Genomic DNA, 24,031 nt, shown 5'->3' with positions numbered 1-24,031 from the left:
ACTTCCCGCAGCACTTATTCCTCTGAAGGTTTCAAATCCCTCTAATCTGATTGACAGGCGTGGAGCTGGGCCAGGATGCCAAACACAAACGCTGGAGTCAAGCACGCACCGCACCACCAGGGCACACACTCCCCACTAACGCTGCTTATTATTACCATAGACTAGAGTAGCCTGGCCCGGGCACACACTCCCCACTAACGCTGCTTATTATTACCATAGACTAGAGTAGCCTGGCCCGGGCACACACTCCCCACTAACGCTGCTTATTATTACCATAGACTAGAGTAGCCTGGCCCGGGCACACACTCCCCACTAACGCTGCTTATTATTACCATAGACTAGAGTAGCCTGGCCCGGGCACACACTCCCCACTAACGCTGCTTATTATTACCATAGACTAGAGTAGCCTGGCCCGGGCACACACTCCCCACTAACGCTGCTTATTATTACCATAGACTAGAGTAGCCTGGCCCGGGCACACACTCCCCACTAACGCTGCTTATTATTACCATAGACTAGAGTAGCCTGGCCCGGGCACACACTCCCCACTAACGCTGCTTATTATTACCATAGACTAGAGTAGCCTGGCTATGGCACACACTCCCCACTAACGCTGCTTATTATTACCATAGACTAGCGTAGCCTGGCCTGGGCTCTTAGGTTACGTCTCCCCCAACAGCTCCAAATGTGCTCCCTGACAGGACTGTGGCACTTTAAGATGAACCCCATGACGGTTTCACTAACACTGGGCTCTCATGGCTGGATACGGAGCAGTCTGTATGCGCTGCTGCTTTCTCTAAACTGTGTTTATATTCTGCGTCTTATCAGATGGGTTCTAGCCGCAGCAAAGAAAAAATCAGTCAAGACTTATTTCAGTTGTGCCATCATGTATGCTGGCTTGCTTTAAGGGCAGAGGAGCCAAATGTATTAAACGAGAAGAGAGACTCATCTAACCTTAATGCGTTTCTCAGCCTCCAGGATTTTGGCATTGGCCGCTTCCTCCTTCTTCTTCCGCTTGGCCTGGGCATGTGAAACAGTTGGGACAGATCAGGCAGCCGCATCACAATCAGTAAAAACGCTTCTCATCACACACAAACACACACATACACACACACACAGAGCACAGCACAAGAGCTCTGTCAGTTCTCGCTGAAGTTTCTCTGCAGACATTTTTCACACACAAGCATCATTCTGCATGCACCTCATGACCGCAATAAAGCCAGAAACTTTGTTCGAACTCACGCACAAAGCGATTACATTTGGAGGTTTTAACCCCAGCACCGAGTGCTCATTTTAATAAATATGACACAAAGTCAATGTCAAGGATTTTGGATTAACTTGGCAAACCGCTTGATTGAAAGGACAGAGGGGGGAGCAAAAAACCTGTTTAACACCATAAGGGTGTACAGTAAATGAAAATCATTATTGGAGCCCATTAAAATCGAAGCGAAACACTTGGGGGGGCTTAAAAGTGGAGGGAGGTGGAAGGAATAAATTAAGAGAAATTCCAATATGTGGTTACGAGCCGCGAAAAAAAAAATCCTGTTAGACCCACTTGCTGACCGTGTCGACTTACGGAGACTTTGACTCGGTGCGACTAAGACAGCTTGTTGCCTCAGTAACAATGACAGCCGCATATCCTGAGTAGGGGACCGTAGACAAGCATAGCCAAAGCTCCACGCTGCCGTACTCAAATGTTGTTTACGCGAGGAAATCAAATCTATTTATAGAGCCTTCTTCACAGACATGGGTCAACAAGAGTTTCCTCCTGCATCAACACCATATGGGTTGGCCTTTTACCAGTAATGATTTTGTGAATAACTGTGAAATCAAGCAAAAGCAAGAAATAAAAAAATAAATAAAACATAAGCTTGGAAAGTGTGCCTCTTTCAGATTGCGTGAATGTGCTTGGCGAAAGACGGTTGTAGTGTAACTCTGGCCGTACCTCAAGAATCTGCTGTGCCCGAAGCTCCTTCTCCATGCGAATTTGCTGAATCCGCTTGATCTTCTCCTGTTCGGATGAGTGCAGGAGAGAATTAATGGATTGAATCTGCAGGCCCTTTGCTGCCATATCTGGGTAAGTAATGTTTTAAATAGTGCAGAGAATATTGGCTGCTTTCGAAATGCACACTGCAGCCGCAAGAACAAAAGGCGTCTTAAAACACATGTGTGAAGGGGCCTGTTTTTAAAGGGGTTTAAAAGGCAGATCACACACGGGTGCTCTTCAAAGCTCCGTTCGTGCCTTCAGATCTTCTTCTGTGAGAGCGAACAAAGCTCGCCTCTCATGCACTCGCAGGAAGAGCATGTCACATTGTGTAAGAAAAACGGAACAGCAAAGCGATGCGCTCTCCCAGAGAAAGGCAAAGAGGAAAACAGACAGAGGTCTCCTCACCTGCTGTTTGAGAATCTTCATCTGCTCCTTCTGACGCCTCTTCTCCTCGGCTGCCATGATGGCTGCATGGAAAAGCCCAAACAAAAAAGGGCAGATGTGAGATCTGAACATGGGACGCATGGTGGTGTGTGTGTGTGTGTGTGTGTGTGTGTGTGTGTGTGTGTGTGTGCGGGAGGTTTCGTGTGGAGGGAATCGGTGGGGGAGAAGGCAATGGCAGAGCACAAAGCGTGCGTGGAGAGGAAGTGATGCGTGTCCACTCACCTTGCTGCTTCCTGGCCTCCTTGGCAGCCCGGGCCATGGCCTGCTTCTCGAGCTTCCGCATCATTTTGATCTGAGCGGCTTGCCGCGCAATTTCTACAGGTGAGGAAACTTTCATTAGAGTCTTTCCCACTATTCATCCCTTCATCTATTATCATATGACAGCCATGATGGTAACAGTCCTGAAATAATGCCTACAATGGTGGCATCCACACCTCTTCTGCCATCACCTGCACCGTAATAGCGACTGTCATTGGGAGTGATGGCCTATTCACCATAATCATAGTGCCTAGTAAATCATTTCAGAAAACCGCCAAAGGGTGGCACTGTGGAGCAGGAAGGGCCAGGAAAATCCCCTGTGCCTCAAACTGCATTTGAACCCAGGATGATCCCCAGCACAAGGGCAAACAGCACAAGACAGACAGCAATTCCCATGTAATTACTGTGTGAGTGAAGGTGTTGACACACGTGGAGTCACTAAACAAAGCGCACCTTGAGCCTCCAGCTTGCGGAGGAGCTTGGCATCGCTCGGGCTGGGGAAGTCTGCCACGTTGGGCGGGCGACCCTTCCTGCGCCTGCTCTGGGAGCTCTCGCCCGGGGACGCCTGCTGGTCCGCTGGGGTGGGACGCCCGCGTCTGCCCTCCATGGCTAAGATTCGGGGGATGGTCTCGTCCTCCTTCAGCAGGACCCACTGCAAGCCCTGTGCAAACAAGACCCAACCACATGAGACTTGTGCGGCGCACGCTTCCCCCTAATGCGGATCGAACAGACACACTTCTGCTTCTGTTTTTCTACGAGAGGATTTTCAGATTTATTTGCTAGGTGATAGATTTCTTTCTCTTTTTTTTTGTTAAGATTTTTTTTGACTTGGGTTTAAGTTGTGCAAAGCCTCCAAACATCAATGAGCAGATCAATCTGTGCGGTAGCTAGTGGCTATTGGGTTTACCTCAGGACCCTCTCTGGCTTCATAGAAGTCACCAACTTTAATCTTTGCGCTGAAGCTGAAGTTATCACGTGTGATATCACATATTCCATTTCTGGCCAAATACTGCGGGGGAAAAAAAACAACAGTGAAGATTTTTTGTGAGCCAGGAAATACATCAGCATTTAGAATAATGCTTACCAAGCTCCAAGCAGCTTCTGACGTTAAGTGGAGCAGTACTGAGAGGATTGTGATTTTTTTTCATATAATAAATGTTCCATTATCATAATTATTTAATTCCGAAATTTAAACCATTCACATAATAAAAGGGGAAAATGAAATCAGACAGAAAAAACACAAATAACCGAAAAAAAAGCACGTTTCAGTGGCTATTATTTTATCTAGCAACATTTCCCATTTTCAAAACTCATTAGAGTGGAATTTAACACATTAAATTCAACAGCCATTATACATTTCAAATATCATTAGGCTGGTCATTAAAACAAAAACATACAAAATGCCTTCATTAATTACTTTTACTGTCAAATATATTCAGCTTGTCCTAATCCTTTTAACGCTGCACATGTAAACCTATCACACACCAAACGGAGGAATTCTCACTCATCTGTAATGGCCTGAGACCAAGGCTGGATCAGTTGCCAGGTTCATTCTTATGTGCATCATCACAACGGCATCTCTAATCACCAAAAACTTTTCATCGACTGAAAATATGATGTTTTCCGCCACATGTCACCTACCTTAACAACATCTGGATACTGTCGCAGCTTTTTGCCACAGGGCGCATAGTACGCCACGTCTCCTTGCAGGCGCCCGCCTACGTTCCTGATGCGGGTCTCCCTCTGCCACCTGCACAACACATCAGGTCCGCCAACCGCCATTACTCAACTATTCATCTTCAATCAGCAGTCACTCCTCACATCCCCCCCCATGAATAACAGTAATTACACCAGCCAAATAAAGCACACGTGTGGACAAACGGTGGCTGGAAATAACCCCTGTGTGTGCGTTAAAAATACATGCAAAAATAAATAAGATGGCGGGGGGTTGGTGGCCTTGGGTATGCAAGCCAGGCGACAAATAAGGCGGGTTTGGGGCTGAAGCGATCCCATTTCCCTCCCGTTCATCACTCATTCAAAGCAGCGGCGCGGCGGCGCGCTCTACCCGCCGCTCCCTGACAGCTGGTCGTCAATACCGAGCGTGTCCTTGGGAGCGGAGCGCCGAGCGCCGAGCAGGGGCTGTTTATAACAATGAGCCCCGGGGACGGGAGACCTGCCGGGGTCGAGACCTTGCCCCCCGCGCCTCGTAACCGCTCCCGGGTTCACGCAATCACCGAGAGAGGGAGAGAGAGGAGAGAGAGGAGAGAGAGAGAGAGGAGGAAGGGAAAAGAGGGTGAATGAGAGGGAAATAGGAGAAATAAAAGAGAGACAGAGAAAGTGAGGGGAAAAAGAGAAATGCAAAACAGTGAAAGGAGAGGGGGGAAATAAGACAGAGAGAGTGACAGAACGGAGAGAGACGATGAGAAAGAAAGACAAAGAAAGAAGAAAAAAAGGCAAAGAAGGTGACAAAGACAGCAAGAGAGAGATAACCACAGGAAAGAAAGAAAGTGAGAGAAAAAGTGTGTGAGAAAGACAGAGAGAGAAAGGAAGTGTGAGAGGGTCCGTGTGTGTGTGTGTGTGTGAGAGTGTGTGTGTCCTGCAGCTGGCTGCAGCTGTGGCCTGTGCTGGTGGGTCCACTGGGGGCCCCGTGTGGCCGTGCTCCCCTCCATCTGTAATGAAACCTCCAGCAGGATGGACAGGTGCCAAGGTGAACCACCGCAATCCCCCCTCCGCCACGCCTGGCCTGTCGCCAGCCTCTCTCTCTCTCTTTTTTTTTTTATTATTCCTCCCTTTTTTTACTCCCGCTTTTGTGTGTGTGTGTGTTGCTAAAGGAAGCGCGGCTCAGGAGCTTACGTGAGGCCGAGATGAGACGGATACCCTGAGCTGCGTCTGTACTCCTGCATGTCTTTTGTCTCTTTCTTTTCTTTTTCGCTTTCTTTCTTTTCTTTTTTTTTTCTTTCCATCATTCTGTCCATTCTCTTGTCTGCTCGTTTTTTTTTTTGTCGTCTCGGCCCGCGTCTGCTGAGGGCCTGCTGATGAAAAACATCCCCTGGCAGATGAAAGGGCCGGCTGGCGGATCAGTTGCTGTTTTAGGGTGTTGCGTGCCTGTGTCAAGACTGGATGTGGTTAACCCTACCTATCTCTGCAGCACTGTCTCACTTCCTCCGCACCCCCCCCCCCCCCCCCCCTTTCTTCCTCACCCACCTGCTAGCTTCACACACACCCACACCAACACACTAACAAACACACACATCCAACAGACATCTGAGCCGAATGCATGCGCAAGCGAAAGCCGACCGCTTGTGTCGATGTGAGTCAAGCACATTCATGTGAGTCAAACGCATTTAGCAACCAAACCCACTTCTAAAACCCTGCCTTTATTTGTTTTTCCCCTCGCTCGGCATGAACGAGTCCGACTTCCCACACGCAGGCCAGCTCATTGTTGTGCGCTTACGTGAGAGAGAGTGTGTGTGTGTGTGTCTGTTTCTGTGTGTGTGTGTGTGTGATGTTCATGTGTGTGTATATGACATACCCTAACTCCAGAGGGATCCTCAGCTCCCGTTCGTCTGTCACTCTCTTCCTCCTCCCTCCAGAGCCTGGCGGGGGGTGTGGGCACAGGGGTGGGGTGTGGGCACAAGACATGAGTGACGCTCATAAGCACAGGCACTTCATCTCTGGAGCTCATGCGCTCACTGTAACAAAGCCCATTTCTCCCGTCTTCCTCTGCCTAATGTTTTAGCCAGTCGGTGCATAGCTTGTCTTTTAAAGCAACACACCGTGCAGTGAAGCTGAAGTAGACCGTTTTTTTTCGCTCTCTCTCGTGAATATAGGCATCACTTCCCCAGGAACTGAAACCAAGAGTTTGTAGCGCTATTGTTGTACAATAATCAAGCCAGCCCTTCGCGTGAGAAATAATAGATCTCTAGCGGAGCTCAAGATATGGGACCACAACAGTTTGTAGAAAAGACTGTTGAGTGCTACTGGCATTTAATTAAACATCTTAAACCCCTAGAGCCTAGTCTGGTTGCAGAAGACTGCGGTCAAGTGTCCCTATAGACAAACAAAGGGCTCCAGCAGAGAGTAGGGAGTTCCATACCTGGAGAAGGGCTGAACGTGAAGGAGGAGGACGGGGTGCTGTGATAGGCCAGCGAGGAGGCGCTGGTCACAATGGCGGGCGTGGACATGCTGGGCGCCTTGATGACCTGCAGGTTGAGCGGGGACAGGCCGGCGGACAGGCCGGCGGAGGAGCTCAGCAGGCTGGAGGCTTTGGTCAGCTTGAGCGGGGTCCTCTCCGCCTCGGTGTCGGTGGCCGTCTCGCTGCGCTCCTTCAGGCTCTCGGACGCGTCCGTGTCACTCAAGTTGCTCTCGGAGTCTGAGGGGGAGGGGGTGGGAAACGCGGAGCCAGAGGACACATTGATAAATGTGGAACATATATGTGACTTAAAATAAACCCGCTTTTCACACATTTCGTGTCATTCTGACATTCTGACATTTCGTGTCATTCTTATTTATTTTTAATCTAATATGAATTAGCCCAGCAATGTGAATACGTTTTGATCCATGCGTCTGTTATGGTAAATCACAAATTATGGGCCCATGTTTAATCTCATTAAGCCGTATTAAGTATCACAAAAGCTCAGGCAAAAGCATTGTTTAAAAGACCTCCACGTACAGACATTACACAGCTTAGGTATGAATAATGACTGTGCTGACCTGACTGGCTGTCATCGGAGTCTTCGTCGTCGTCGTCATCCTCGTCTTCATCATCGTCCCAGTCCTCCTCGTCCTCGGCCGAGTCGTTGGAGTCCTTGCTGCTGGGGATGTCCGACTCGGTCCCGCGGAACAGGTCCACCAGCGACTGCACCAGGTGGCTCTGCTGCCCGGGGCTGGACCCCACCGCCATGGCGGCCGCAGCCATCGGCGCCATCATGGTCACCTTGCTGGGCTTGCCCTTGCGGGGCCTGGGCGAGCTGGTGGCCGGCGTGGGCACCCCCGCTGTGGCCGAGGCCGAGGCGGAGGAGGCGGACGTGGGCGGCGTGGCCAGGGAGTGCTCGCGGGCGCCCGTGGTGAGGTTGACGGGCGTGGAGAAGGGCGGGCTGGTGGCGGCCAGCAGGGGTCGGTCGGGCGTGCGCCCGTGCCCGCGCGGCTTGGTGATGAGCGCCAGGGGGGCCTCCTGCACGGCGCTCTGGATCACCCCGTTGGGCTGCGGCGAGTGCGGGTGCCCCAGCAGCGTGCCGGCCAGGAACAGGTTGGAGTGGGCACTGCTGTACGGAGACAGGAGCGGGTGCCCGGCCGCCGAGAGGCTCTCCAAAGACGAGAGTTTGGGAAGAGGCAGTGAGGAGAAGGACGAGGAGGAGGAGGAGGAAGAGGAGAGCTTTTTCTGGCTCTTCTGAGACGGCGACGACTCCTGCTGGTTCTTCTGCTGCAGAGGGAAGGCCTGTTTGAAGTACTCCTGGGAGAGGAAAGGCTGAAGAGACAAAAAAGAGGAAAAAGAGGAAAAGAGAGAAGCAGACAAAGTTACTCAACTCGGCCGTTTCTACTGCATTACACAAGGGGTGCGAAAGCAAAAATCTAATTACAACTTAAAAATAGAAGTGCATTTTGAGGAGAACCGCTGGACAAAAAAAAATCCCAGGCAACAGTATAGATTGCTGATTTGAGGAGAGGGAAATATGTATTCCGCTTTACGTCCCACTGCGTAATTCTTTTAAGTTTAAAAAAAATAAAAGAAAATAAAAATCCCTCCGACTAGCATGACTAATGGGCATGAAAATGAGCTTCTTTAGTGCTCTCAAAAAGGTCAGGGCACAGACTGATGCACTTCAGCACCGCTCGCCACCGTTCACACTTATAATTAGAGTTGAAAAGATCCCCCCCCCCCCCATCCAGGCCCGCTCCCCGCCCCCAGAACTTCTAGCGTCCGAGACGCGTTACCAAGTTAATTGCTTGTCAGCTTTCCTGAGGTATTTCCAATAGAGCTAACCGCGTTGTCACTTTCAGTCATGTTGGGGGCCGCGGCAGCATGAAACACAATCAAACTGCTGATAACAGTGTTTAGACATTTCATTTTCTGACTGGGAGCCACCCGGTGACCTTTTAAAATCGGCACGTCAGAAACAATGACAATCAGGCATAAATTAAAGATAGCACGCACACACACAAAAGGCTCTGTAAGAGGTAACAATAACAATCAAGAAAGAGCCTCACTGTGTTGTACTTTTTAAAATGCAAAACAACTCTCCACTTTGTAGATGAAAGAAACGCAACAGTTAATGCCACTAGCCACAAACGACTTGGCCACTAGTGCTATTGCTAACAGCAGACAGCACCGAGGGCCACTGACCTGTCTCATTTTGAAGTTGCTGATTTGTAGGAGGGTCTCGTCCAGGAAGCTCCGGCTGCTGAGCTTGAGAGCGTCGGTGAACGCCGGGGGTTTGGAGGGCGCGGCCGCGGCTTTGGGCTTGTGTGAGGGGGACAGCGTCGGGGGCTTCGGGGAGGACGACAGCGAGGGCGGCCGCGGCGAGGACGACAGCGACAGCGGCTTGGGGGACGAGCAGAGGGACAGCGGCTTGGGCGAGGAGGAGGAGACGGATGGCGGCTTGGGCGAGGACGACAGGCTGAGGGGCTTGGGCGAGGAGGAGAGCGAGCGCTGCTTGGGCGAGGACACCGGGGCCACGGGCGAGGACTCGCGGCGGGACTGGGTGACCAGGGACAGGGGCTTGGCGCTGGCCGCCAGCCCGATGGCCTGGATGACGCTGCGGTGCTGCTTGGGGCCGCTCTCCTCCCTGGGCCTGGAGCCGGCAAAGAGCAGGGGCGGCGGCTGGGGCTGGGCCAGGCCGGGGGGCTGAGGGGAGGACTGGCTGGGGTAGCGGCCGGAGAGAGCGCCCTCCTCCAGGGGAGGTCTGTGCGACTGGGAGCCCCCCCTCGGGTCCTGGCTGGGTTTGTCACCGGCCGCGTGGGGAAGGGTGGCCTTTTGACTGTCTGAGGGGCTCCGCATCAGTGACTGGGAGAGGGAAGAGAAAGCAGTGCATCAGAGATGAGATGACACACACACACACACACACACACACAAACACAGTATTGCACACATACACACACACACACACACACACATACACACACCCCACACACACATACCACACGCACGCGCACAGACAGACACACACACACACACACACACACACTTACTAACAGACCTGCCCTTGACATTTCACGGTGCGACCCCTCATTGAAAAGAGGGCTGTATTACAGAGCCAAAGAGGCAGCCTTTAAAAACACAAGGCTTGGTGGTGAAGGTGGGGGAAGGATGACAGCCATTTCCTCACAAAAACATGACATGTTTTGATGAACAGAGCCCCTCTTGAGTGACTGTGGGAAAAACAAGCCCCATCTTTCAAGAAGTTTGCGACGTCGGGACCCAATCTACCTTGACCTTCCTGCTGACCGGCCTTTCTTTCTCCAGGTCGGAGTCGTCGCTGTCATTGCTCTGATCGTCCTCGTCCTCGTCTTCTTCATCATCGTCGTCGAGGTCGTCCAAGTCGCTGCTGCTCACGCCATCGCTCGAGATGTCGGAGGAGGATCCTGATTCGCTGTCGCTGTTGCTAGAGATTTCCACCGCTTTCTTGACGAGTTTCTGAAACGGAGGAAAAGGGGGGGAAAAAAGGTGTCATGGCGTCAGTCAATAACAGCTGCTTTCGCTAAATTATGAGCCACCTCCATCACATTCTGGTGGTACATTTCCCTCCGTGTCTAAGCAACAGACCTAAACACTGACGTCTGAAATCAGGAACGTGTGTTCTACACGCTGTGATCACCCTGTTGTGTTGGTGCCCTTCTCCATTCTCAAACCACCGTGGAGCTTCCCTACCTTCTCTTTGGACTTGTGGAGGAGCTTCTCGGCGGTGTGGCCCAGCTCCGGGTTGCTCTTGCGGCTCCGCGGCGTGGTGGGGGGGGCCTTGGTGGACTCGGCCCCCCCGAGCGCCGGGGAGGGGGTGGAGGACGCTCCGCCTCCAGAGCCCGTCAGAGCTCCGCTGCCGTTGATGGTGCCGTTCACCCCTGCAACCAGCGGCACACAGCAAGACAGGCAGTGAATGCATGCCCACAAGGAGGCCAGATACCCTCTCTAATGCCCTCAGAATACCCTTCAAAGAGCCAGTGCGTGCCCAGCACAAATGGGCACAGAAGAAACAGGTTTAGGCAAACGCATGCTAAGTGAAAAGCAAATGAAAAGGCACAGGCTGAGCGTGAGCTCGGCGCGTTGGTTTGGTTTTCTGCCTTTTATGTGGTTTGAAAATAGCAGGTGGTGCAGCCTGCCACCCGAGGCGGGGAAGAGAAACTAAAAACAGTTTTGACCGTTTGAGCCGAAACGCTTGCCAGAGGACAATCATGTTCGCAAATTTGTGGTGTGATAACGCAGCACCTGCTTTGCTAAACCAATGCCCTCGCGAGGGTCTCTCGCTGCTGCCTGCAGGGTCAATTAAGGCCCCCATTTTTCCCCCGTGCTGCAGTGCCGTTTGGTCAGCTGCCACTGTCCGGCTCGACTCGCCCCGCGGTTCGGTTCCGGGGCTCGGTGGACGCGGGAGGCGGTGATTTAACACTACCTTTGGATGAGGCGCGTCCGTTCTTGGTGGGCGTGCGGGACTGATAGGGTCCGCTGGGGTCGGAGCTCTGGATCGGCGGGGTAAACAGGGGCGGCAGACCGAGGAGAGGAGGGAAGAACGCAGCAGCAGCGGCCACCCCCCGGCCATGAGCCTCAGAGGCACGCCACCACTCTGAGAGAGGGAGAGAGAGGGAGAGAGAGAGGGAAGGAGGGAGGGAGAGAGAGAGATAGAGAGAGAGGGAGATAGAGATAGCGAGAGAGAGAGAGATAGAAAGAGAGAGAAAGAGAGAGATAGATAGAAAGAGAGAGAGCGAGAGAGAGAGAGAGAGAGAGGGAGGAACACTGACAGTTACACACATCTGCTGTGCACCACTTCTTCTTCATTAAATTTCATCTCATGTGGACACACAAATGAGGATTAGTCAGGTTCTTAGTCAAGGTCTGCATGCTGGGTGAGTGCGTCTGTGTAACCAGCTGTGCAATCTCTTAAAAAGCCCCTCTCCACTGATCTGTGCACGACTTCCTTACCACACATTCACTCCCTCATTTTGACTACACACTTAACCACACACACACACACACTTTTAGGGCCGCCTCGCAGCGTGCGAAACCTTTTCCCCGTTTCCGCTTTGATGTAAGATCTGGTGAGATGGCCTACACATTCCGCCGACACTGATTTCATCCCCTCCATTCGTTATTGTAAACACGTTGAGCCCCTGGAAACTCAAAGCAGATTGGTGAGCTCATCCCAGAGGAGGCCCCCGAAGTCTCTTGCGCGAAAGGCTCTCTGTGACTTTTACAGCTGCCGCCGAGCCCTCTGTTCCAAGCATGCTCGCAATAAACAGAAACCCGGCGAACATGACCTCTTCAAACAAACAAGAACCAGAAATACAACCCCAAGAAAGGCTGTCGTAAAAAGGGGGGAAAAGCGGGAGACAGAGAGAGAGAGAGACAGAAATGAAAAACTATGAATTTCAAAGAAGGACGTCTATACTGTCCTTCGCGTCTCCAGATTTACGCTCGGGCTTGGGGCACCAAACTCTCGTCCCGTCGTGAAAAGCGGTTTTGACGGGAGCGCGGGGGTTGCGTCCGAGGGCCCAATTCTGGAGGGTTAAAGCCCCGGCCGCGACCCTTACAATACCATCCTCCATAAATGTCAGCCTGTGAATGCAGCCTGTTGAACTGATGGACGATACCATAAAGGTGATGCATGCTGGCCCCCGGAACGCCCGCCGCTGGAGAGGGGTCAACACGAGGGGCCGGGACGGCTCACCACCACCACCACGACAAGAAAGGAACTCCGCCAAGCTCTGAAAAGAACACGCGTGACCTCGAGGTATTTGGGAGAAGCGTGTAATTATTGTTTTTTTTAATCCAATTAATTCGATGTGATGCTTTATTTTTACACGGGGAGCTGACCTTTGCGTGGCTGCCTTATCTTGAGCTAATCCTGCAATCCTGGGTTTCAATGACTGAGAGGGAGATTTCACTGCTACTGCTAATCTGTGCCTCCATTGTTTTGTGTGTGTACTTGATTCATCTTATGCCATGTCACAATTTACAGGGGGTGGGGTGGGGTGGGGTGGGGGTCATGGAGTCATTGAGACGAGACCGAATTATTCCACACGACGCATTCATTGTTGGACATTCATTAGCGCAGCCGCCAGACACCTTTGTTTATCGGCTCTCGCTCACAGCTCCGGTTCTCCTTGCGAAGATAAAGGTTACGGACTAATTGTGACGCGACAGTGCCGGCAGGTCGAGAGATGGCATGCTTATTAATGTGCCCCACCGCCACCCCCACCATCACCCCCACCACCACCCCGCCACCCACCCTTGAGCATACCTGGGAAGCTGGCGAGCTGAGGATGGGCAGCCAAGGCCGCGGACATGCCCAGGGAGCCCAGGCCTCCGAACTCCGAGCGGCCCGCGGAGCTGGTGTGAAGGCCGAAGGCGTGGTGGCTGACCATTGGGAAGGCACTTGAGACAGTGAAAGGCTGATCGCTTCCCGCTCGGAAGACGTGCCCTGTAGAGGGGGAAAAAAAGAGAGAGAAGTGAACAATTGAATGCGCTGGGAAAAGAAAGACAGAGACAGAGGAGTGTGTGTGATGTTCAGCAGCTAAAATAATGTAGCTTAATAATTCATCCTTACGGCTGTTAATGTTTCATACCATGAAAATCCCTCCACAGTTTTTTTGTTCTTTCATAGAATCCCCTAGCTGGTAGGGGAATGTTTTATGCATTATCAATAAAGACATTAGAAGCACATGAAAGACAAAGAGTCCCTTGGATTTGAGTCAAACTGTTTCAGCATGCCTGAACAAATGTGTTTCGTGGCCCTATAGTTTAACCAACCCCTGTACAAATATCCAAGTATGGATTTAGTCGACTGCTCAACGACATGGAGGACGGCCCACCACACTGCCATTACAGGAGCTTGAGGAGACAGCAAAGGCTTGAAGTTGGATGACCTGGAGATTCGTTTGATTTTTTATTCCGGTGGAATCTTTGATGACGTATCATGATGCAATCTTGAAGACATTCTGGCTTGTTTCCAGGCTAATTTTTACAGGGTGACACAAGCTCACAGCTCACGGAGGCAAACAAACTCCTAGATGTGTGATGAGGAGAAGGGGATGTGTGTGTACGAGACAGAGAGAGGCACTTAGAGGGAAGCACTAAGAGAGAGAGAAAGAGAGAGGGAGAGAGCGACTGGCTCTCGGCAATATTGAAATTGCAAATATTCCGGATGCCACTTTAAGACCTATTCATTAATATGTGCTGTGCAGAGGCAAATAGGTATTAAAGAAGACCACACAGCCGTTTGTCGGTCGTCAGTGTCTGTGCAGCGCTGACAGCTAATGCCCGGCCCTTCTGCCTTCACACACCGCCCAGGCCCACAATCAGAGCCGCACCGAGAACAAATTTCATGAAATTCAATTAGCAGCACAGACACGAAATGCAAAAAAAAAAAAAAAAAAGAAAGGTGGTGGCGGGTGCTTGAACAGCCATTCCGTGTGCCAGGTAATGTGTGTGCATAAAAAGTGATGACGGAACAGGTTTTGCTTGGGCTGTTAAAAAAAAAAAGCTTGGAGCGAGTGAAGGAAATGTCAAATAACAGACAGAAGGTCATTCAGCCTCATATTTAATTGGGGGCCATTTGTAATACTGAAAAAACAGTCTTATGCATGTGTGATATTGCTAATATTGCTCATTTGTTTCATTACAAAATAGAACTTTCTTTTTCAATAAATTGCACCAGAAGGTAGGGTGGCAGGATTGGAGAGGGGATTAATACAAGCGAAAATTTGAGAAGAGACAACGAATCACAAGATTCCAGCAACGGCAAATAAATAAAAGCAGATAATGCATAATGCATGTTCAGATATTGTTGTTGCATAGAGCCAACTGTAGTGTCTCATTCCTAATACAGGTACTCTGAAATGCAGCAGAAATGTTCCAGTGTGATGTGGTTGACACTGGTCTTATACGAGCTCTCTCCCCGGCTCTCTAAAAAATGCCAAGGAATAACCCTGTTTACATTACCACTCAGGAGCTGTCAAAACAATCAACAGCACCACATGACTCAGCCCCTGAAACAAATAAACTTGCATACATTAATGCTAATGACCAAGGCAATAAAGCTGTAAAATGCATTATCCGTTCTCTTTTTGTTTTTAAGGTTTCTTTATTCAGGCGTTTTTCTCTCAAATCCTTAAGGACTCGAGCTACGAGAGAACAGGAGGCAGGAGGAGAAGAGGGAAAAAAGAGGAGAGGAAACAAAGACTGCCGAGAGGAGAGGAACAGTTTCTTCAAGAGATACAAAAAAAAAAAAAAAAACGGGGCCTCTTTTGTGCAGCCTTCATGCCCGTTTACATACAAAACAGACGAAATCTCTTTGAATCTAATTCTAATGAGCTGCATATTTAGAGGGAGGCCCGTGGAGGTTTGCGGAGTCAATACGGAGATAAATGCCTGGAAGTCTCGCCCAAAAGGCCAGCATCCGTCTCCCTGGCTGTGCGGGCCTGGCGCAGGGAATGACATCTGCAAATACCTTTTTAATATTAATGCACTTCCAGCCACGGCATAATTTAATCAGACCCCCCCCCTTCCTTTTTTTCTGAGGAAAGAGAGGCGCAGGAAGTCCGACATATATAGGATTATGAGATGAGAGGGTGATGTGTGTGCGTGTGTGTGTAGGGGGTGACAGTGGTGGTATTGTTTCCTGCCTATGGCAGAGCCATCTTCTGCTGTGGACAATGCGGATGAGTACCGATCGTTTGTTCCCGTCGATTAGAACCTGTCAACAGCTTCATTTTAATCGTCCGGATGACCTTCTGACAAGGCGGTGGGGGGGTGGGGGGTGTGGGGGGGTGAGAAGCGCTCATCTGCGCCAAGATGCTCATCAAGAGTCGTTTAGACGCAATATTTTACAAATTGAACGTGACGAATGAGACGATTTTGGGCTTATAATATATTTGTAGATTCCTACCTGAATTTGTAACCTCACAAAACAAAGTCTATTTTCTGAACTTCTGGTTTTTTTTTTGTTTTTTTTTTATCAAATCATTATTAATAGGGTACTTGTCAATACGCCGTTTCATTTGAAACAATAGAATAATTACGATACAGGTCTAGGTGCGGTGATACAGTGTTGAAGAGTCCCTGCAATTCCGTCACTCCAAGAGCTGATATAACATCCTCGCTTTGCTTTGCTTTGCGTTGCTTTGCTCTGCCTTTTCCGCGGGGAATGAACAATCTCATAAAAGAACTCAATCTGCTTTTCGTTCTCATAGCGCCAACGTGACTTCAGAAGTGCCACTGTGCTTTCGGCATTTCATTCAGCGACGCACCCGGTCCAAAATAGCTTATCTGGGAAATCACAGTGCCCGTTTGGCGCAGGTGGGGGAGGTGGGCAGAGGGGAGCTTTAAATGTATAATGTATGAGAAAAAGGCTCTAATGCTTTCCTCATTGTAACAGCATGAGGGGAGGAAAACACACACGTGCACACACACACACACACACACACACACACAAAGATAGACACACATTAATTTCTTTGTCATTTCTTATCATAAAAGAAAGAGGGAGGGGAGAAGAGGAGGGGAGAATGGGGGAAAAAAATAGACCTTCACAAATCACAGTATGAAAATTTGCATGTTATTTTCTGGTCAGGGTAATCTGACAACTTCAGCCGTCGACGCCGTGCCTGGCCCCATAATGGCTTTGACCACAATTAGTATTCACAGAAAAACAGAGGATGCTAGCCGTCACACACACACACACACACACACACACCCCATGCTAACGCATGCACAGAGACAGACACACACACACACACACACCCACCCCATGCTAACAGACACACACACACACACACACACACACACACACACACGCACACACGCACGCACACACACACACCCTGTCCTGTGAATCTGACAGCCCCGTCAAATCACACTGGGCTAAACTGGAGCTAAAGGTTGTCAAGACACATCCAGGAGGGTGTGTGCATCTTAGGAGGCGAGGAAGGGGAGGAAGCGAGCGCAGCGCGTTTTAATTGTTGGCACTCATTAATGCAACAGCTTTTTCAATTTCCACCCAAACTGTCAGAAAAGTGCGAGACTGGCTGGAGGAAGGTGTTTTTCTGCAGCTTAATGATACACACATAATTAACACTGCAGAATGTGCTTTCTTTACCTAATAAGCTGTTTAGAGAGGGACAAAGGAAAGGGGGAAATGGCAGCATGTTGTTTACTTTTTTTATTTCTTTCTTTTTTTTTTAAGGTGGCATTAATATAACACCTCACTGGGGCATTTTAAATTATTCATTTGGAAAACGGTGCTCCCGTATACCTCACACCAAGCCACTAGTATGAAACAGGAAATAATTTCAAGAGATTGTGGCCATGCCGCATCTTTTAAATCATGTCCACAGTGGAGAATGCCTGTATGCTTGCATATGAAAGTGTGTGTGGATTTGCGGTCTGTGTGCTGCCCATACATTTGCAGTCACAAATGGACAGGTAGTGCTCTGATGCATCTCCATATGGAGGATTCCGCATGCATATATGCACAGGTGTGTTATTGTCTCCGCGTCTTTACACCCATGCATCCATTTGTGCACATTTATGTTCTGCACCGTGAGCATCATACACATAAGTGGATGTCTTCATGATTTTTTTATTTTTTTCATTTTCTTTTTTTTCAGGCTCTGCGTACATATGTTTGCATCTGTGCCTATATGCACATTACATGTATTTACGTGTGTTGGAAGGGAGGGTAACAAATCTGCATACACAGTCATATGGATGTAGTGTGGTGTGTATGTGGTGTGGTGTGGTGTGGTGTGGTGTGGTGTGGTGTGGTGTGGTGTCTGTGTGTGTGTGGGGGGGGGGGGGGGGAGTAGTGTGTCCCCCTCCCTCTGCACTTACCACAGGTGGTGAGAGTGGAGGCCAGGGTAGCGGGGCTGGCGGCCAGGCTGCTCTTGGAGGGGGGGTTGGGGGGCGAGGCGGAGGCGGAGGCAGAGGAGGCGGCTGGGGCGCTGAGCAGGGAGGACGGGGCCGCAGACGGGGAGGCTAGCCGCTCTCCAGACTCCATATCTGTCAAACACAATCCAATCAGGGCGCTTACAAAAGACACGGCACACAAATAAGGCAGAGAGAGAGAAAAGACCCCCCCCCCCCCCCACTGAGACCCCACGGCCCAATGATCCTCCTCCCCCCTCCCTCCCCATCCTCTCTCACTCACTCACACACACACACACACACATATATATATATATTATATACATATATCCCCATTTTAGTCAGTGGCAAGAGTGCTCCTTGCTGCTACTTAGGTATAAAGAGAGCTGCAGCCTTTAGCTGTTTAGAGGCAGGCAGGGAGGGAGGGCTGGGGTGATGTCACCTTGCTGCCATCAAAACAGGATGCCTTACGATTCCACTGCAAGGTGGAAGAAAGGCAACGAATGGTTGGAGCTGTCAGTTAGTGACATGTACATGCGCGCGCACATATACACACATACAAAGACACACACACACACACACACACCTTCATGAGATTAACTGAGCCATTCACAGTCCATTTTTAATATGGGGTGTAAAACTAACCCCACGATTTACAGAGCTTTAACTGGCAAATTAACGTTTTTCACAGGAAACGTTTTGCACTTTATCACCGTGGGAATTTATCAGTTCTGGTGTCAGTGGTCAAAATAGCACAAGTGGCTCCTGCACGAGTCTCTGGCGCGCTACGCTCGGGCAGCCTTCACGTCGACACTCATTAAAATCACCTTCACCGCGTTTGGCAGGAGCCTGTTCTCCAATCCAAAACTTGCGTCGCCAAGACCGCCACACAGTGACATCCCCCATCACTCATGGCCTCACACACACACACACACACACACAGAGCCCCCCCTTTTGTCCTCACCCCCCTTCTGCACACACACACCTTTTGAAAAACACACACACTTCCAGTTTGTGTCCTTTCCGCTCTGGCTTTTTTTTTGTGCGTTGCCGTGTCATTACACACAAACGATTTCGGCATCTCCCTGGCGATGCCGCCCTTGCCAGCGGAAGCCTTGTGCCAGTGATTAAAATCGCCGAGACGCACAGAGACGCGCTCGCTCTCTTTCTCCCTCTCCTCTCCTCTCCTCTCCTCTCCTCCCCTCTTCGTCTTCCTCTTCCTCTCTGCTGCATATCAACGACCGGCCCCCTCGCTCAGGAGCCCGCCGCTGATGAGACGCAAATGACATGAAAGCCGCACGCCGCTCGCCTCGGCAAAGGCCATTTCCCTCCCGCTGCCATGGAGGTGGCACCAGCACCACAGCGTGTGTGTGTGTGTGTGTGTGCGTGTGTGTGTGTGTGTGGACCCTTGCACTCTCTCTCTCTCTCTCTCTCTCTTTCTTTCCCTCCTCTGTGCGGCGCGCACACACACACACACACACACACACACTCACACACACGACCCCGCCACTCTCGCTCTCCAATTTGCACACCACAGAGGTGACTGCATAATTACAGCGGCACAGCTCAAAGAGGCTGTAATCAGCCAGGAGATATGACCAAACCCGCATTCTCCATTAATTACCCCAATCGGCGCATTAGCCATGTTACGCGCTAAAGCGCCTGACAATAATAAATTACGCCGATAACTTTGGTGCTGTTTGGCGAGGCGGACGAGCGTGTGTGTGCGTAAATACATTATGGGGGCTCCAAGTGATTTTTTTTTTTTTTGAAGAACACCAGTTTAAAACCTTAAGCTTCTACTGGACACAAGGAGGGAAAAGGGGGAGCTGCCATTGAGGATGTATGGCCCCGTCCTCGTGTTTGTGTGTGTGTGTGTGTGTGTGTGTGTGTGTGTGTGTGTGTGTGTGTGTGTGTGTGTGTGTGTGTGTGTCTCAAGCCTACCAAATCCGCGTTTCATATTTAACAAGATTTGCTTAGGCTTGCACATATGAACAATTTCATCATTTCCCCCCCCCCTTGTGTTGGAGGACTGCCCACTTCTGCACTTCTTTGTAGAGGGAGAGGAGGTGATGAGAGGAGAGTAGGGGAGAGAGAGGAGTAGAGGAGTAGAGGAGTTAGAGGAGAGAGGAGAAGAGAGGATAGGTGAACTACTCTCCAGTGGTCCGTTTCCAACAGTATCTGAGGGCATCTCCTCTCTCCCCACACCCCTCCCTCTGGAGAGAGCATTATTCAAGAGTAAACAGCAAACAGGTGGGTGCCCTCTGAACAGTTCAGCGATTACCAGGAGTGATTAGACGCAGCAGAGAAGGGAGGGGGGAAAAACATCATGAAAAAAAAGAATGAAGGAATCTGCTTAAAAAACGTTGTAGAGGAACGGAAAACTACCCAACAGCAGCCTAATGATAAGTGCACTAATGAACGCAGCATTTCTGCATTTGGGGAGCGCGCCTCCAGTTCATTATCAGAAATTAGAATGAGTTTAGCAGGCAGAATTAGCTGGATTTTATTGGTAATTAATGGCGGTGGCTCAGTGGTGGTAGTATATAGTGGTGGCTGTTTAATCTCTGTGTGCGGATAAATTAATTTGACTCGGAGTGTGCAACCAATCTTGGGGCTGACAGGCAAGCGGGTGAGCGAAGGCGAACATACACACACACCATACATACACGCACACTCACACACACACACACGCGGTGGTTGTTCCAAACAGCAGGCTGCACCGGCACTGAGGAGGGAACGGATGCTAATGGACCCAGGGGTGATTTATAGGGGAGAGAAATGGCAGTGCCTGAGTCACAGTCACGTCCAACAGTGCTGCTTCTCCTGCACACACACACACACACTTACGCACACACACACACACAACACACACACAAAACACACACTAAACACAATTGCCCCTTTACAGTGTTTGATATGGTTATAAACAAACACTACCTTATATTATATTTTCTGTCTTCAGGCTTTTTTTTTTTTGCAAAACAATGTGCAAATGTTGCACACCTTCAAATGCCACTGATCATTTAAATGCCATGAGATCATTAGGTGGGTGTTTACGGGGAAATGCCACGTCTCCTCTCTCTTAGTGAGGTATGCTTGTGTGTGTGTGTGTGTGTGTGTCTGTGTATGTATGTATACGGACATATGTGCCCCTGTCCATCTACCTGCAAAGGTTTGTGTGCAAGTGCATGCGTGGGCGCCTATACCTGCGTTTGTGTGTGTATGTACCTGCGCGTGTGTGTGTATACAGTGTGCGTGTGTGTGTTTTTTCCCTGAGCTATTGGGGTCCGCGCGCCTTTTCCCTCTCCCTATTATCCCGGGCTGTAACAGATGGCCGATGCTAACAGTGATAATCCCACAACAGAGTCATCAGCATGGATCAGCAGCACTCGGGCTGCGGACACAATGTCTTTCCTGGCTAATGGCAGGCTATGTGCCGGCGAGAAGGGAAGCGTGTCGTACGGGATGCCTTGACCCCCATTCAAAGTCAGAGCCATGCCTCCCTGCACCCCCTCTTCTGGCTTCCTTCCCCCTCCTTCTCCTTCTCTCTCTCTCTCTCTCCCCCCCTCTCTGTCTCTCTCTCTCTCCCTCTCTCGCAGTGCTTACCTCCATTCCGCCTGATTATGACGACCGTCACCCATGTCAGCCATGCTGTCAAGGCACTGGCTATCCTCCTGGGCTTGTTTTTCCAATAAAGACAGACGCTGCTTTCAGGAAGGTGGGGGGGGGGCTGGCAGGATGGGGCGCGTGGGGGGGGGGGGAGGGGTGGAATAAAATCAACCCGCAGTGATGCGCAGGATGGCACACGAAAGAAAGGCCCCCTACCTCCGTAAATTAATTCCGCTGATAAGCGGGAACGCATTCATTGTCTGCGACCCTAATGGTCCCATGATTAGCTGCAGCCCACCACACTGTTTTTATACGCCGAGTCGGCCATCTCTCGCCGCCGTTGCCTGGTGACGCTTCTATAGCCTTCATTTAAATCAGCGCCAGTGTCCCCGAACCTGCTCGGCGCAATTAAAGAGGGACCTGGGCACACAGGACAAATAGCAGTGTGAGGCTTTCTCTCCTAACTGGCATGATTTGCGGCATGGTGCGCACATCATCTGTCTGTGTACGAGACCGCGAGCACACAGTCTGCCTCTCGAGCACGAGTCCAGGCGTCCGATGAGGTCGTGTCAGAGGCAGCGGAGTTAGTGACCGGTGACCATTAAGTGTGCGCAGGTAAATAAAAACAGGTGACTTCTTGTTCACCTTGCAGCGCAGCACTGTGAACCGTGAACTGTTTTTAGCCATTCTCTACAGACTGTCCTCCTCTCCGTTTGAGTGAGAGAGGACGAGCGGGTCAGTCCAGCTGAGGATACGAAGAGGTAGAACGGTCTGTGATGGACAAGCAGGAGGCTTGGCGTAGTCGGCAGGGTGCACGGCGAGTTCAGTGGAACATTCAGAGCACTTTCGCAATGCCAAAGCTCCCCTGAGCACCTACCGGCAGGGATGGAGTATCTGTGTCCCAAAAAGACCTGAAGAGTGGCCAATGATGAGTGTGTGTGTGGTGGTGGTGGTGGTGGTGTGGGGGGGGGGGGGTTGCGGGGTTCAAGAAGGGAGAAAAAGAAAGTAAACAAAAAAATTGACACCTGCCTCCTGTGTTGATCACCAGAACCAGCAGCAGTAATGAAGAGCTGGCCCTAGCCTGGCACCTCTAATAGGGTGAAAAGGCCTGTCTGTAAGGGTCTGAGAGGGCAGGCGGTGGTGTACATGATGAAAGGACTGAGCAGGGTCCACACACACACACACACACACACTAACACACACACACACACACAAACAAAACACAGCCTCGTCCCCAAACTCTGATAACGCTTCCAATCATGATCAAACAGACCTCATCTATTTTGTGTGACGATGGGGGTCACAGGCAGAGCTGCCTGCTGGAGATGAAAAGAGCATAACCAGAGCCGAGAGAGAAAGAGAGAGACAGACAGACAGAGAGAGAGAAAGAGAGAGAGAGCAGCGTGCGCCTCGTGACACCGCTGTGCCAGTCCTCAAGTCGGGGTTTAATGTGAGCACCCTTTACGGCTGCCGGTGCCTGGTGCCTCACCTGTTTATGACTCGTGCGAGATGAGATGGAGGAAGCCATGCGAACAGGTCATAGTTGCAGACACTGGACAGAAGCCGCTTGCTACGAGGACAATGGTCTCCCGCGGTGTCTGTGTGGGTGCACGCGCGTGTCTCTGGAAAGGGGGCAGGTGGCAGAGCACTCTTGCTCACAACCACAGTAACAAAAAAAAACAAACAAAAAAGGCAACAAATTTTCTTCTTTACCAAAACCAAGACAGTAAGTCGATTCAGTCCCTCCTTACTGACCATTAACTTTTAACACACACCACACCAAGAGCACAAAACAACAAACCACTAAGGAGTGAAATTCTAGCTTGACATCAGATAGACAATGCCAGCAGCTCTAAATGGTGTGAGTTACTACAACCCCCCACAAAAACCTATTTGTTTCGCCTGGGCCCGGGTGGCAGATGGTAGCCCTGTGTTCATTCAAATGGACGGCATCGCTCAAGCCTTTCAATGCGCTCTCGCAGGTTGCCATGGGGTGGGGGTGGGTGAGGGGAGGGTGGGGGGGTTCCGTGCAGGGCTCCATCCCAAAGCCCCCGTGCCCTCCCCCTCCCCCTCCTCCTCCTCCTCGTCCTCCACGACAACGTGCCTTCCTTCCCCCTGGCCGCACGGCAGATCTGTCACGCGCCATATCCCTTTAGTCCTGCGCGCCTCGGCCCCTTCCTCCGCTCTGCATCTCCGTATTAAAACAAGGGCACGAGGACCACACCGAAATAAGGAAGCGCGCGTGTGGATGAGCGGCGGTAACGTGACCGCATTAATCTTCCTCTGCGCACGCCACAAGACTCGGGGAGGGGGAGAAAAGGCGAAAGGTAGGCATTCTGTCATAACCATTTGATGGGGTGCATACATCTCGGAAGAGAGAGACCTTCACCACCATCCGCCCCAAAAAAGGAAAAGGGGGGAGAAAAAAAATGCAATTCTGTCCATGGTGGGCTACTTAGGCTGCACACACACACACATACACACACACACACACACACACACACAGAAAGAGGCAGATGAAATGCCTCTGTGAATAAAACAAGGCGGGGGGTTCGTTTGGGAGGTAAATGAACTCTGATGAATGATGTTAAAGTTCAGCATGACAAATGCTCGGAGGGAGACATTTTTCCTTCGCAGCGGTGTCGGCAGGATCCGGCGAGCGG

At 50.7% G+C, this 24,031-nt stretch overlaps 1 protein-coding gene across 14 annotated transcripts in view; it reads right to left on the bottom strand.

Annotated features, from left to right (window-relative positions):
* Positions 1-24,031, bottom strand: part of LOC134078239 (bromodomain adjacent to zinc finger domain protein 2B) — a 69,669-nt gene that overhangs the window by 15,832 nt on the left and 29,806 nt on the right. For 12 of the 14 annotated variants that reach the window (XM_062534009.1, XM_062534017.1, XM_062534014.1 and 9 more), the window contains 16 exons: positions 17,724-17,891; positions 13,135-13,314; positions 11,290-11,460; positions 10,557-10,744; positions 10,116-10,322; positions 9,033-9,692; positions 7,403-8,156; positions 6,786-7,061; positions 6,222-6,285; positions 4,331-4,439; positions 3,597-3,698; positions 3,143-3,350; positions 2,654-2,746; positions 2,393-2,454; positions 1,946-2,011; positions 955-1,020 (listed from right to left, as the gene is read on the bottom strand). In XM_062534009.1, the coding sequence (XP_062389993.1) occupies positions 955-1,020; positions 1,946-2,011; positions 2,393-2,454; positions 2,654-2,746; positions 3,143-3,350; positions 3,597-3,698; positions 4,331-4,439; positions 6,222-6,285; positions 6,786-7,061; positions 7,403-8,156; positions 9,033-9,692; positions 10,116-10,322; positions 10,557-10,744; positions 11,290-11,460; positions 13,135-13,314; positions 17,724-17,889 (3,372 nt within the window). In that variant the 5' untranslated portion in view covers positions 17,890-17,891. The remainder of the gene's footprint in view (positions 1-954; positions 1,021-1,945; positions 2,012-2,392; positions 2,455-2,653; positions 2,747-3,142; positions 3,351-3,596; positions 3,699-4,330; positions 4,440-6,221; positions 6,286-6,785; positions 7,062-7,402; positions 8,157-9,032; positions 9,693-10,115; positions 10,323-10,556; positions 10,745-11,289; positions 11,461-13,134; positions 13,315-17,723; positions 17,892-24,031) is intronic. The other 2 variants (XM_062534018.1, XM_062534019.1) reach the window with 2 other exon arrangements.

This window comes from Sardina pilchardus, chromosome 4 (assembly GCF_963854185.1).
Source record: "Sardina pilchardus chromosome 4, fSarPil1.1, whole genome shotgun sequence".
In the NCBI taxonomy this organism is placed as follows: domain Eukaryota; kingdom Metazoa; phylum Chordata; class Actinopteri; order Clupeiformes; family Clupeidae; genus Sardina; species Sardina pilchardus.
The sequence above is the reverse complement of the archived record's forward strand: the minus strand, read 5'-3'. Positions and strand labels throughout refer to the sequence as shown.